This window comes from Gymnoscopelus braueri, assembly GCF_963280865.1.
Source record: "Gymnoscopelus braueri genome assembly, chromosome: 22".
NCBI lineage: Eukaryota > Metazoa > Chordata > Actinopteri > Myctophiformes > Myctophidae > Gymnoscopelus > Gymnoscopelus braueri.
This window is the reverse complement of record NC_137624.1, coordinates 19,582,553-19,598,062: the sequence shown is the minus strand read 5'-3', so window position 1 is coordinate 19,598,062 and position 15,510 is coordinate 19,582,553. Positions and strand designations below refer to the sequence as shown.

At 40.0% G+C, this 15,510-nt stretch overlaps 2 protein-coding genes across 5 annotated transcripts in view; one reads left to right on the top strand and one right to left on the bottom strand.

Annotated features, from left to right (window-relative positions):
• Nucleotides 1–7,224, bottom strand: part of LOC308078778 (sarcoplasmic/endoplasmic reticulum calcium ATPase 2) — a 32,106-nt gene extending 24,882 nt beyond the window's left edge. Inside the window, exons 1-5 of one of the 2 annotated variants that reach the window (XM_080420129.1) lie at nt 6,524–7,224; nt 3,904–3,921; nt 3,469–3,551; nt 2,794–2,898; nt 1,561–1,699 (exon numbers count right to left, since the gene is read on the bottom strand). In XM_080420129.1, coding sequence (XP_080276255.1) covers nt 1,561–1,699; nt 2,794–2,898; nt 3,469–3,551; nt 3,904–3,921; nt 6,524–6,641 — 463 coding nt within the window. In that variant the 5' untranslated portion in view covers nt 6,642–7,224. Of the gene's footprint in view, nt 1–1,560; nt 1,700–2,793; nt 2,899–3,468; nt 3,570–3,903; nt 3,922–6,523 lie in introns of both variants that reach the window. The other variant, XM_080420128.1, reaches the window with a different exon arrangement.
• Nucleotides 7,225–9,448: 2,224 nt separating this feature from the next.
• On the top strand, nt 9,449–13,661 carry pus1 (pseudouridine synthase 1). 3 transcript variants are annotated; one of them, XM_080419476.1, is made up of 7 exons: nt 9,449–9,679; nt 10,211–10,323; nt 10,796–11,034; nt 11,333–11,470; nt 12,387–12,489; nt 12,694–13,394; nt 13,476–13,661. In XM_080419476.1, exons 2-7 carry the CDS (start codon nt 10,257–10,259, stop codon nt 13,506–13,508), a joined length of 1,281 nt encoding a protein of 426 aa, XP_080275602.1. In that variant the 5' UTR covers nt 9,449–9,679; nt 10,211–10,256; the 3' UTR covers nt 13,509–13,661. The 3 variants fall into 3 exon arrangements, with proteins under 3 accessions (XP_080275602.1, XP_080275603.1, XP_080275601.1); XM_080419477.1 differs by lacking the exon at nt 10,211–10,323; XM_080419475.1 differs by lacking the exon at nt 9,449–9,679 and having other exon boundaries at nt 9,714–10,323.
• Nucleotides 13,662–15,510: the final 1,849 nt, after the last annotated feature.

The window sequence follows — 15,510 nt, the reverse complement described above, 5'->3', positions numbered from 1 at the left end:
TTTTAAACCGGCCTCACACAAATCACTACAAATTATCTCTGGACTCATATGACGAACATGCATCATACCAATTTTTGTATAATAAAAATTCCGATAGACTATAACTGGCTTCTAAAGTTTGCAAGAGGGGCCTATTTGCTATCTCTTATCCTCTTTTCAATACAGTAGCAAATGACTGAAAACTCTTTAACAATTCTCTTACAAAGATCCTGCATTTTCTTTTGCACATGTCAGTGACATCACTGACGAATCCTTGGTGTAACCTTTATAACCAGCTTTGAACATAATGGCGTACTTCCGTGCTACTTCCGGGTTGCAAAGTGACATCACTGTTGAATCCTTGGTATTATGATCCTAGCCTTTCAACGTGTCAGTGTTTACCAGCTGCGTCACTACACGCTGTGTTTTGATTTTTTCACGCTCGTGCTAATGAAACACTAAACTGAATTATTATTTCATGTCAACATTCAAGTACAACTAACAGAAGATGTAAACCAGGTAAAGTAATGTGTCACTCTGAAAGTTTAACTAAAGTTTTCCACCTGTCCAAATGTTTCTTCTGGCTATTTTTCACATCGAGATTCATTTTTTATTAAATCGATTTAAATCGTCACCCGCTTCAATCGATTTAAATCGATTTACGATAAATCGTTACATAAAAGCATTGTCCAATCAACCCCAAATTTGAATCACATATTGTGGGGACTAACAATGCATAGTCAAAAACTCACAGAGTTAATAAATGAGAAGAAAAGTCATTTGAGGGGTGAGGCCTTTAAACCTAGGCGTGTTCCTTTTGACAATTGTTCAACAGATTTAGGCTAAATCTGCCTCAGTTTACGAATGTGTGTACAGAAACACTTCAGTTGCATTTAAAAATGCGAGAGCCCCTGGTCTATACAGCCACAATTGGCCGTGTTTGGGGGAGTGAAGCCGGGCGGGGAGAGTGATTTTGTTACTGCATGTACTCCTACAGTGCGGCCCCAGTCAGTGTTGAACAAGAGGAGCAGGATGGAGCCACATATCCAAAATATGTGAGGACTTAATTAGCATAACAACTAAATTGGAAGAAAAAGGGTGGTAAAATAATCTAAATGTGTACATATATATTTAAAAGATTAAGTGTATAAATCCCATGAAGTATAAAGAGGGGAATTCCCACGCATTTTTGTAACATTAATTTCAAGCCCTGCTCATCCCACTGAAGCACAAAGGAAAATTAACATTTTGACAATACTGCGTCTTCTTCAGAGTTAATATCTTCTTTACACTGATGTTAATGTTACACTCAATTCATCATGACGCTGGGTGCTAGTAACTGCTGCTTTCTCAACTTCAAAGTTGAGAAAACCTCAACTTTAACACTAGTGCACTAGCGTCCAACCAAGTACCACCCCCTCTTCCCTCATTTCTCTACTTATCACAGAAAATGTTTCTCCCTGTCTATCAGAGAACAGACCACACTGTATTAAAACTCAGGAATACTGCAACAACATTTTTTCTATTTACTTGTCAATTTGTTCATCGGTTCATCTTTTTTTCCCCAATCACGCATCTTACCAGCCACCTCCACGATGTCTCCAGGCACAAGGTCCCTTGCTTTGATCCTCTGGACACTCTTTCTGTCCTGGCGGAACACTTTCGCAATCTCTGGCTCATACTCCTTGAGTGCTTCAATAGCATCCTCTGCATTTCGCTCCTGGTAGGAAACAAAAGTTGAACAAGGTATGGCACAGGGGTAAACCATAGACATGAATAGGTAGACGCCTCATTGGCCAGTGGGGCTGCACATCATATTATGTAGGGAAGCTTGCCGTATAACTCCACAGCAAGAAATATGCCGGAGTTGTATATAAGTACATGAGACTAAAGAAAATTCTGTTTAATAAGCTTTCCTGTTACTATCTATGTAAGGTGTTTTGGTATGATTTTTTTATTTAACCACATATCATATAGAGTATATAATCACATGCCATTTTTAACAAACCAAACCGTGTGACAATCTGTTGAGAATTCAGCGAGTTATGAATATTTGAATCACAGAGAGACCTCCTGTTTCAATAGATATACGAGGAGCATAATTTAAAAGCATTAGGAGACACAGCTTTCCCAACAAAATAATGGCGCCCACGATGACGAATTGCTCCAATGAACTGCAGTAGCCAATGAGGTATCTACGTTTATATATCTATGGGGGTAAACTACATGCCCACCATCATGGAATATACTGGTTTCAAATCCACCATGGTGCATCCAGCTTGCAGAGTGTCTACGCGAATATAATTGTCTGTGTTTGGGGGAGGGAAGCTAGTCAGGGAGGTCAATTCTTGCCGCTGCGCTTGCAAATTCTACGTCTAGGGTGGCTCCTATCAGTTAGGGCTTAGGGTGTTGGGGGTGGAAGACCAGGCGGTGGAGATTATGTTGCAAAGCTAATCTTGCAAACCACTGGACCAATCAGCGCAAAAGTAGACCACATATTTAGAGTTTGCTACAAATGACAAGTAGAGATTCACCATGCAATTAATGCACATGAATAACATGTCGTCGATGCAGACGTTTTTCATAGTGAGCAGAAAAGTTGAAATGATCAGTAGAGTTTGGTAAATTTTCCGGAATAGTACACTTTGGTTAGAGGTTGTTTAGTACTAGTTACCTTGTCATGATATAACTAGTCCAATGGCGAGATATATTGCTATGTGGCACAGTTGATTAGAATTTAATAATTCAAGTGGTACCACCCTTAACCATCATGTATCTTTAAAAAAGGAATTTAGCTTAGTTTAGTGCTTTTACCTGCCAAACTCCCACAATGGCATTCGCTATGAGAATCAGTAGGATAACAAAAGGCTCTACAAATGCTGTGATGGTCCCCTCTCCCTCTTCAAACCAGGCCAGCACCTGCACACAAAAGGGAATTAAGAAATTAGTTGGTCCCGCTGCCGCATATCTCGAGACCCGTTTGACCAAACGACTTCAAACTTGGCGTGCGTATCGCTGAGGACCCGAGGGAGTGATGTGCCAAGTGGGAAGTCAGTCGGATTGACGATTGTCCACATTCGTATATATTTTTTAGCAAATTCCCATTTATGGAGTACCCTAATGCCATCAATATGATGTCATAGCACTGACATTATAGACTAGCCTGGGCTCCATATTGAGGCATGGCTAGTAACACGGAACTCCATATATGGACATAAACGGGGCTCAGGCATAAACTAAATAAAGGGATTATTTTGGGAATATTTGCATTTTTCTTGTTCTTACACACACACAAAACATGTTCAAGATTTCTTTTTTTTTTTAAATGTTGTGAACCAAAAAAACGAGGTATGAACTGAACCGTGGGCTATCGGAACTGTTGCATCCCTATGTTGTATACAGTTTGCCAGTCAGTGCCAGTCACATTTCTTAATAAATATTCACTCCATAATAAACAAGTATAGCATTGCAAACAGTCTTAATACTCACAAAGGATATGCAGGCAGCAAGAAGAAGGATTCTCACAAGTAAATCTTCAAACTGTTCAATCACCAGTTCCCAGAGAGATTTACCTGAAGAATAGAGATTTACTGTACTCAGAACATGCACATGTATTCTTTTAGAAAACAACTAAACCACTTAAACCCTATATTCTTGGTTGACCTGGGTCCCCCGGGGGGGGTCTGTACTTGCCCCCCTCCTTTTTTCTCTATACACCAAATACATCTCTTCTCCAAAAGACGTTCTACAATCTCACAACGCTTTGCAGCGCAACCCGCCGTTGTGATCTTGCAGATCTTTTATTTGTGCTGAATGTTCACCTATTATGACAGGCCCAGAAAAGGGACCATAGGGTTCATGTGGTTAAGATTTAACTCAAAATGTAGACAGAAGACTTCCAAAATTATGTCGTTATTCACTTACCCTCCTCAGCTGGTAATTCTGCAATCCATCCGAAAGACACCACAGACAAAAGGAGAGAGGAATAAACACATCATGTCAAAATATAACTCCACCATTATGCCTTAAATAGTGTGTGTGTGTCCGGAATGCTGGCCCCAAATCACGGAATGCATGTAATGCTCGCCCCCATTTTTTGAGCGGACAGCTTGCCCCCAGCAGCGGACCAATCACCCCGCTTGAGTGGAACTCGCGCGCCCGGCGGCGGACCACTTGCCCCGCCAGTGCGGAACGCTTGCCCTGCCGTTGCGGTACGCACTGCCCTGCTTGGTGAGAACAGACTACAGCCCCTGACATTAAGTTAGGAAGTAGACGTTAAGCAAAGAGCAGTTACAACGGCGGAGGCGCGCCGTTTGAAGCAGACTTGAGCCACAAGAGGCACCGCTGAGTGAGCGAGGCACTGTGGCGAAGTCCACTTCAGCTGACTCTCTCTCTCGGAGTAAAGGAGTGCAAACTGGTCCCTGTCAAAGTCTTAACCTACGCCCCCCCCCCCCTCCTCGAACTGTCTATTGTACATATTTCTTGTTTGTTTTTCATACCAGTAACCTGTAAGCTGATTGTATGACGTTCTGCATAGAAGTGTATATTTGTCTGTTTTCTTAAATGTCATCATGATTTGAGTGCGTGGGGATCTCATTTTAAAGAAGCCATTGTGCTTTTATGAGCGATCCAGTTTAGAGGACCTTGTATTGTGAATTGTACTTCCATGTACTGTTTCCATGTATTTTCTAAATAAAGTATTCAAATCAATCAATCTCTATATATATTTACACACACTCACACAGTTTCACCTTCCACTGTAGAGTTTAGGAAGGGACTGCACTCTCCAAAAAACAATATACACATAATTTGTGGTTAAAATAAGTGTTAAAATAGCTCTACATCGCTATAGAGTGCTTGTTCAATAACACAGAACTCTCCAGCTCTTTAGTAAACAGAAAACACATTTTCAAGTCGGTATACAAATTTGATCCAACCAGGAAAGAGAACTAGTATTATACGATATAGGAAAAACAAGTGAAATTGGAAGTGATGATGATACATGGTTTTCGTAATTCCAATTACTACTGTTGGAATATATAGGTTTAATTTTAACTTTAAATGTGTGTGAAAAGTAAGCTTGTGCGGACCCCGGACACAAAGTTTGATTTGGCATGCCATGGTGCAGAGGTGTAAAGTAACTCATTACATTTATTCAAGTACAATTTTGAGGTATTTTTACTTTACTGGGGTATTTACAGTTTTCAGCATTTTTACTTCTACTCCACTACATCTCAGAGGCTGACTGAGGCATATGTTGTACTTTTACTCCACAACAATTATTTTAAAACTTTAGTTACTAGTTACTTTGTAGATTTTGATTATTATCACAAAACATACATTAACCACTTAAACCCTACATACATTTCGGCCATTTGAAAATAGCCTATCTACAAGCTCACGATGCTAGCATTGTGAGCTTGTAGATCTGCATTTTTTTTTTTACAATTTGAAAACTTGTGAAATTGGTACATTCTTCATAATGAGTAGGATACTTTCTACTTTGGTATTTAAGTACATTTTGATACCAGTACTTTTGTAATTTTACTCAAGTAAATTTTGAATTCCGGACTTTTACTTGTGACAGAGTATTTCTACATTCTATTATTGATACTTTTAGTTAAAAAAAAGTATTACAAAAATAGTGCTTTTTCCACCACTGGCCATGTGTCATATTTGGCCAAAAGTCGTCCTCGGTGTTTCTACATACAGGTGGTGACGTCATATATCAAATGTCTTTCTATCAGAATCTGTGTTGCCATGTCGGCTTATTAAAAGCGACTTTGGGCTTCTTTTTCTGTAAAGTTTCTGTAAAAATTGGTTGTTGCGTATTGCGGTTTTTTGGGGCTCGTTACTAAAGTGTAATTGTGTAATTGCGTATTTGGGCAAATGCAAATGCTTTAATTATAAATGTAATCAAAAAAATTTAAATGGTTTTTGAAAATAGCAGATCTACAATCGGCCATTTTTCAAATAGTGCTCTCATTGATTGATTGATTGAATATTTTATTAGGCAAAAAATGTAAAACAGCACAGTTACATTTAAAATACTTTGTCTAACAGGTCCGTTCATAAAAGTCCTTGCGGACTTGTTTCAAATGAGGGCCTTGGTATTCAATTCATAGGCATATATAGTGGCACCAAAGTTCAAATATCATTACAAAATAAACAGCAAAAAAAAAATAACACCATCTTGTACAACAAAAATAAATAAAAAATAGTTGAAAAAAAAATATGTACAAGAACAGGGGGGGGAGGGTCTGCTGTCTAACGGGAAAATGGTACTACCTCCTCTTTTGGCCTCCTGAAAGGTGATTTTTTTTAAGGCTTCAAGTTGCTTCTTTTGGGCTTGTTATCCTAGACCTGGTTGCTTGTTTCTCTCTCAAAACCTGGCAACACTGATCAAACGTCTCGGTCTTTCTATCAGCATGTCCGTTACACGGTGACGGGCTTAAGGCCAAACAACCATGGGCAACAGGCCATGGATTGACAACTACAGAAAAGTACCTAAAACATAATGCAACATATTTGAGTCTCGTCTTACCGTTAAGTCCGTATCTCTCTCGTTGCTTCTTCACCTGGTCTAACCCCAGGCCGGTGCTTTCGTTCACGTTGAAAAAGCCATAAACTTCTTCCACCGTCTTTGTGTGTGCCTTGTCCATGGTTGAATGGCCACTTGAGGACACCACTTTCTCTCCCTCTCTCCCCTACTCTTTCAAACTCCTTCTTCTAACCTAAACTGACACTTTTAATCTTCTATGGCAATGGTGAATGACACAACTGGCGAGTCTTTTTTTGACGAGACCCGGGACAACACGTTGCCAGGTATTGTGTGGCACAGCCAGGGCAGGTTCTGCTGAATGACACAAGAGTGATGATGAAGTATAGCGGCGTGAATGCTAACGGCTAGCAAGCTAGCTGAGTTCTCAGCCGTTGCTATCGAGATTTCGCCGGGTCCGCGTTCCGATATTGCGCTCGCGCTTCACCGCAAAACTTCAGACGAATACCTCGTATCTCGCCAACACTAAAACGTGTATTCTTCTTCCGATATTCCAGCGAGAGCGACGTTCACTTAGTGAATCTTATTTTAGACGATGTGCGTGCTTTAAGTTGCAGGCTGTCACTCTGTTCAGGCTGCTGTGCGTGTATGTATATGCGGGATCACCAGCAGTCAGTGTGTCTTCATCATCATCATCGACACCAATCGTATGCCCGCTGCACCTCTCGCGTGCGTCTAAAGCACTGCTCGGTGTCCGCATGTGGAATCTGCTCATTGGTTGTCTCGTAGTCTCGCGTGGCCTGGGATCAATACCATTTTCGGGGTTCTGATCCGGTCTGCACGGAAATAACTTTACGTCATCAAGTGGCCGGAACCAGTGACCGGAACCTCCCGTGCCGTGTACCTCCAAAATGATTCCCCTTGTTTAGAATTGGTTTAAATTGGTGTAATCGTTTCGTTTCTTTTGGTATAATAATCGTTTGGAATGTCCAACTTTTATTCTAACTCGTAGTGCGACATATATATGTCTGTCATTAAATGCTTCGATGAATTTGAGTACACAGGACCCCAATGGAAACAATTAATAAAGTATTTAATCAATCAAGCGACACAGTGTTGTTGTTGCAAGGTGACGTAGCTGAGCTCTGTTTACACGTGCCTTTATTTATATTTTGCCATTGACAAGGGATACAGTCACACATTTGCTATGACTTGCTATCAATGAGAAAAGGGCTGGGAACAAGGTTAATAAGATTAATACATTCAAAACTTTTGAAGTTATTAATTAATAGCTGCTTGCGAGACCATCCATTAAAAATAACATAATCTCCATTCAGGATTTGCTATTTAAATGTTACTGTTAGGTGAAAAAAACATCAACAACAACACGGAGGATAGACTCCAAGGCATTATGACAACATTGGAACTGTATGATGCATTTCTAAAGCGTATGTTATGTGCTGTAGTTTTTACACTGAAAGTTAATAGCCAAATCAGAAACAAGACATCGTTTGTTACACACTACAGAAACGTCAACTCAATGAGGCAGTCTCAAATGGCTGCTTTTTAAATGATTGACATATTTATTGACAAGAATGCATATTCATAAACCTATAGTTGCTGCAGTTACATGCAGATTTCTGAATGCTGTTATGACTACTTATAAGTACTATATTCATTGCCTTTCATGTTTCATTCATGCATTTGTCTGTTGTCTGATTTCAATATTTTAACAAATACTAACTTCACAAACTTTTGCATGTAAGTACAAAATGTTATATCCATTTCATACAGTGTCCAGGAAGATGTTGAAAAGACCAAGGGGAGTAGTGAGAGATCTGCAAGACCTTCCATCTCAGAAGATGAACTTGCCACCATCAATGAAGATTGCCACCACAGAAAAAGGGATATATATGTTACATTTCCACAAAATAGATTTAGATTTCGCACTGTGGTGTTGAATATGGAACCAGCAGAAAAGTTATGTTTTATACGTTTTTATTTTTATCTTGCTAAATAAATGCAAGTAATTCAAGTAAGCCACATTTTAGTCCTTGTGGGTATATAAGTCTTATATGCCCACACACAACGACTAAAATGTGGCTTACTTGAATGTTCTTTATATGTAGATAAGCAGACAGAAGGAAACAACCTCGTCTTTCTTTGTCATGATACTGATAGATATGTATATGTTAATATCAGAAGTTCAGGTCAGATCAGGTTTATATGATGATTTAGCTGCAGACAGGGTACACATGGTTTAATCGAGTTCATATTTCAGTCACACGCCCACTGAGCGAAACACAAGGATGGTGTGTGATGTGTGATGATATTGATATGGGGTGCGTTCGGAAATTGTCCACCGGGAGCGCACCATAGAGTTAAATCGGAGCGCACCCGCTTATTAGTTTGTATTGGCCATGGCCAGTGCACTCACTCAGTGCTGCATTTCCGAACGCACTAGGATGTGTATTCGGACATGACCATAGATATATATAAAGGCTAGATGACTCACCCGCGCTGCTGGCTAATGGAGTACGACGTTGCCACATGGCGGCCATCTTGAAACAGTCATTCATAACATTATGTCTATGGTGCATATACTTTAAAATAACCATAGCGTGCTCAATTATCATCCGATTTTCAAACGGTTTGGTGTGTTGTAAACACCAAAGATGTAATAAAATTATAAAATTATAAAATTATTAATTAGTTAAAAACGTGATTATAATTATAAGTATGCAGTATAATAACTACATCTTTGGTGTTTACAACACACCAAACCGTTTGAAAATCGGATGAAAATTGAGCACGCTATGGTTATTTCAAAGTATATGCCCCATTGACATAATGTTATGAATGACTGTTTCAAGATGGCCGCGGTTGAGCTACGCTTGCGCCGTCCCCTTGAGCCATCTAGCCTTTATACCACCGTGACGTCATTGTATTATCCTTTACCGTCATCGTATGTGCTAGGGACACTCCCACAATGCAATGCGGTAGCTGGCAATAACTCCATGCTCTATGGCAACAACAAGCTTTTAACTATGGCAACAACTACAACAACATATCAGCGGACAGCGACCAGACCTCCGTCAATTATTAATAAACACATGTAGAATGTAGTTATTTGTGGAAACCGTCCAATAAATACGGTTTTAACTGCTGTAGCCTACACCGTGACTGGGGTAACAGCAACATGTATGTGTAGTTCCTCTGCTCTGCCCACAGTACGCTAGTAGTGCATAACGAATATCCGATCGTGCAGGTGTGCTTTGTTGTTTAGTCGTATTATGCTGTAGTACGCTAGTATGTGATTCACCCGGTCAACCTCGGTAGAGAGAAAACGGCTTGCCAATACTCGTGTCTGTCTCCAGCTCGGAATGACACTTGGATCATACCATAGGATCATCATCATACCAGCCTGGGCAGGCAGTCGCGCGATATTTGCACAAGAAGGTCAAAGTTGACTGTGACCATGTGTATGTTGTTCATCCTGCCGTGCCTCATACTATACGGTTCCTTCCTAACGCAAGCGTTTTATAGCATCAGACAGAACGATTCGATGTGTTTGTTTGGCCGATTTGCCCTGGATGTATGTGTGAATAAGTCAACTGCGCGTCTTTAGTTTACTGATAGCTGTATGTATTGTTTTTTCGGGAAAGGATTATTTGTTTCCTTTTTTTTTTGTAAAGAACTAAGCCAGTCTTTGCATCTTTCCGTTTTTTTAAGATCGCCTGTTTGGAGAATGGTTGTCATTGCAATGACTTAGTGAGAAATGCTCAAGTTTCGACCGCTATTAAGTGCCTTATTTAAACCACGACTGTTGACTTTAAAAAACAACGGTAAGCCGACTTAGCCAGTATGATTAATGCATGAATAAATGCGTCTATACGTAATGATAATCTGTTGCATCATACATGTGATTGTTTGTAGGCATAGCCTGACCATTTGGTCATAGTAATGCTTCCTGATGTTAGCTATTTTGAAAAATATGGTCTCCTAGTTCTGGTCCATAACGTTAGCACTATGGGTCAGAGCTAGTCAAGCTCTTGCCAAAATAACTATTGGTTGATTGATTACTTTATTAACAGTTTGTAAAAAAGGTACAGTGGTACAGATTTATACAACAGGATGCTTAAAGGATAACCCCAAAAAGTCCAGGGCTGTGTATTCAATTCATCGAGACTAGCTCTGGTCCATAGCGTTGGGAGTATGGACCAGAGCTACAAAATAGCATGCTTAATGTGGCATTTCTATGCATCCAGCGTTTTAAATGGTCATATATGTGATTGAAGGCGTGCATACTTTTCACAGGTTGCTTTTGTAGTAACACTGACACACCTTGGATGATGATGAGTGAGGAGTCTGGAATTACGCAGACCATGAAACCACCCAAAAGAGCCCATGAAAAAAGTATGGACTCTGCTGAGAATGAGCATGCCACCAAAAGATGCAAGGCAGAAGCGGAGAACACTGATGATGAGAAGAAATATCCCAAAAAGAAAGTGGTTCTCCTTTTGGCATACTCTGGGAAGGGCTACTACGGTATGCAGGTACGTACCCAAACTTAATCAAGTTGGCACCAAATTACTTCAGTGAATTAACCACTTAAACCCCATTATGGTTTACCGGAGTCCCTCAGGGCTCTATACAGGGCGACAAAGCTTTCCCCCCAATACGGATGCTGGGGTTTAAGTGGTTAAATCAGTCTCTCTACAGGGTAAAGTCCCAGTATAACCAAATGGACTATTGTCATATTTGTTACATTTTGGACTCTTTGTAGTTAAATTAACGCAAAGGATTTCATTGAGTACCTAAGCATATAAACCATTTCTCCTTTGAACGTTACAGAGAAACACTGGGAGCATACAGTTTCGAACTATTGAAGATGACCTGGTCCTTGCACTTATTAAGTCGGGCTGCATTCCTGAGAACCATGGCGATGATATGAAGAAAATGTCTTTCCAAAGATGTGCCAGAACAGATAAGGTAAGAGCACAGGAAATGCAAGAGAACTAGATTTATACCAAATCCTTTGCATCCAGTTAGTATTTATAAAACCCACAGTCACTCTTAAACACCTAACTTAAACAAAATAAGCAAAAATACCTGATCTACAAGCTCACAACGCATTGCAACATGTGAGTTTGTAGATCAGCTATTTCTTTTGCTACTTTTGTGTGACACTTAAGCATTAATTTACAAGAACATTATAATAAAAATTGAGATTGGAAATGCAAGGTTTCAGCCTGACAGCAACAATATAACATTGCCAAATGTTTGCTTATTAATGTAGAAACATTTGGGTAGTTGAGGATAAGACCCAGTAAATTGTTCCTTGGTTGCTGCTGTGAATTTCATTATTTTATTGGTTTGCTCTGGAGCAAGCATGATGCTAGCCCTAGAATGGCTGTGGTATTAAATACATTTCATGTATTAAATACAAAGCCATAGAACACTCCCATGAGTCATTGCAGCGGCATTCAAATTTATAGTGCTCTGTGTCTACTCACACAATAATTAATTGTTGCGGCTTGGGGTCAGCTCTTGTCACCTAATTTAATCCATTTAAAAGTTGTGGCAGAAAACTTGTACTTTTTAGTAAAATATCTCACTTTTCCGCAAACTTCACGCGGACAGCATTGTAGTCTGTGCACGACGGGCAGCATTCTCAACAGCACTGATTGTGTAAACTTCCTTCAATGAGCACACATTATTGACCGGTATTATTGAAAGTTGAGGTCTGTTGGGTAATTAATCACAGGGGTAGGGCCAGCAAGGGGGGGGGTATTGGGATTGGCCCCCTAGATCTTACAAGTTAAATTTACTTAATTTAATGTATGATATTTATTTCAATACACAGTATGACAGACACCAAATACAAAGCATTCTTATTTGTTTTCAGGGTGTGTCTGCAGCTGGCCAAGTGGTGTCTCTCAAGCTGTGGTTGAAAGAAGACATTGATAAAAAGATCAATGAGCATCTGCCACCACAGATTCAAGTCCTTGGTAAGTCATCATTCCCATATTTGTACTTTTCATTTAATTATATGTTAAATATAATTATATCACTAACTTGTCCAAGATTTTCTATATTATGCAATTCTGCCTAAAACTTTGGACTCCACTGGCCAAATGTGGAGATGAGCTATGTGGGTAAAAAGTGTACGTTCCGATTTCTCCCAGATTGAACTTTTACTTTTGTTTTCACAGGATTTAAGCGAGTGACCCAGGGCTTCAATTCCAAAAACAATTGTGATGCTCGCACATACTCCTACATGCTTCCCACGGTGGCATTTGCCCAGAAGGACTATGATGTCCAAAATTCTGCTGCCTTCCGCCTGGAACCAGAGACACTTCAGAGGGTTAACCGTCTCTTTGCACTCTACAAGGGCACTCATAACTTCCACAATTTCACCTCGCAGAAAGGCCCGAAAGACCCCAGCGCCCGCCGTTACATCACTGAGATGTCCTGTGGACAGCCATTCAGCCGTAGCGGTGCTGAATTCACTGTGATCGTGGTACGAGGCCAGAGCTTCATGCTGCATCAGATTCGCAAGATGATAGGCCTCGTCATTGCTGTGATCAAGGGCTACGCAAAGGAGGATGTGATGGAGCGGAGCTGGGGTGAGGATAAGGTTGATGTTCCCAAGGCTCCTGGGTTGGGCCTGGTTCTGGAAAAGGTACATTTTGACAGGTACAACAAACGCTTTGGAGGGGATGGCCTTCATGAGCGCCTTGAATGGAGCCAAGAGGAAGAGGCAATTAAGACCTTCAAGGAGGACCACATCTATCCTAGCATTGTGGAGACGGAATGCCAGGAAGGCTCCATGGTTAGCTGGATGGCCACACTTCCTTGCCATGACTTTGAGGCTACTTCTACGCATTCGCAGGAAGATAAGGACCAGAAACAGGTATGTGCGATGTTGTAGTAGTTATGGTGTTTTTCTTTTTTCTCTCTTTAAATATTTTCTCACAGTTTCTTCTCTTTTCAGGATGATGAAGATGAGGGTAATGGATCAGATTAGGTCTCCTCCTGATTCGAAGATCAGCATTCTTTTGCCACTGACTTTTTCTGTATCAAGTTATTGTCAAGAATGACAATTTTGTGCATTGACATGGTATAACAACATTTTGGTTATCTTATGCAATTATTATTAAAATACAATGCCCTCCTAAAAGCCTCTCTCTGACTTTTGCTGTGCCCTGGTTGTGTGTGTGTAGTCTAATTGTCCTGCATAATGTTAATTCTGACCTATTGAGAATGATCTCATTCTGTTTAGTGTAATAATGGTGGTTCTTAATTTAACATACTAATCAAATTTAGATTTTCTACATATTCCTAAATGATTGTGAGAGTGCTGTACTCTGATTTATTCCATTTTCACTTGCTTGTGACTGGCCACAGTAGTTACTCAATTTGGACTCTTTTATTTATAATCCCACAATGTGCCTTTATTATGGGCTGTGTCTCAGGTCCTTATTCTGCTCTCTCCTAGCTCTATCCTCACGCACTCCTACAAGGGTTAAGAAAGGACATCTGGCTATATGAGGGTCCGTTGATCTGTTGCAAAATTCGAGAGCTTATATTTGAGCACTCGTAAAATGCAATCTACGTCTAATCTCTATGTGTAAATTGACATTTTGAAGTTGACTTTAACAATTGTTGTGAAACTATTGATCTACACGTGTATGAATGTTTTCTGTGACAATTTTTTTCTTCTTTTCTCACTTAAAATGTGTGTGTGGATTACAGGTTACACATTCCAATTTCAGTGAGTTTGAGTGCTCAAATCAAATCAGCTCTTGAATTTTGGACATATCTACATGTATTTTCCTTCTTTACATAACCATTGTAGGAGTGAGGATAGAGGAGCTAGGACAGCAGAATAAAGATCTGAGATACAGAATTACTGACTGCTAATGTATCAAAGGTGTCTACTGTATATAATGTCTGTATCCTGACTGTTAGGGGCGCCCGCAGTATGGTATGGCTGGGAACAATAGAGTCAGGGTGCTATTTGCTTTGCAGTTTGCTGATCCGACTGTTGGTCCACACAAGTGCTTCCGCGTCTGGGTCTAGAGGCCACACCGGCCATATTTGATTTGATAATTACATTTACTTTATAAATGGGGCCAAATACAAATGACATTTAAGGCCTAATATTTATACAATTGCTACAAAACATGTGGATAGCCAGTCATTATGTGCATAAAGAGGTTGAAGGATAAAATTTAGGAGATACGGGTCTAGTGGGCACCTCAATGTTAAATTGGGTGTTTTTTTCCAAAATGTAAAAAAATACAGTATGTTTTGGAAAATGGTCAGAAATACTATCAAGTAGGCTATACATGATTTGAAAATACATGGTGCATCATTATCAGACCTCAATTTACCCTTCAACTTCTTGTTTATCCCCAAAATAACTGTCTATCACAGGTTTTGTAGCAATTTGAAGCATTTCTAGAAATATTGGGCCTTAAATATAATTTGAATACAGTATTTATTTGGCCCCTCCTTTGTAAAATATAAAACCAAATATAAAATGCATATATATTTTTATTTTATCTGATAATGATGTACCATGCATGTTCAAATCATATATACTTTACATTATTTCTGACCATTTACACACATTCATATACATACAACATATACATACATATATATGTATTGTATACATATTCATATATTATATTTATATTATTGTTACATATTTTGACAATTCTAAAAATGTAACATTGAGGTGCCAACAATGTTTAGGTGCCCACTCGACCTGTATCCATTTCATCCCCCACCACATCTAGGGGCGCATACTAGGGCAGTACTGCATTGTCTGCCCTGGTCTCGGGGGGTCTGGTGCTGGTGACCACTGACCAGGATACCGGTGGTGACCATAGGTGGTGACTGACTCAAGCCCCCAGAACCACGGTAGAACATAGCCCTGGTTCAGAGCGTTAGTGAGTTCCCTCTAACGCCCTGGAAGACCCCTCGCTCTGCGCATGTACAAGGAATTCCACTGCCCTGCC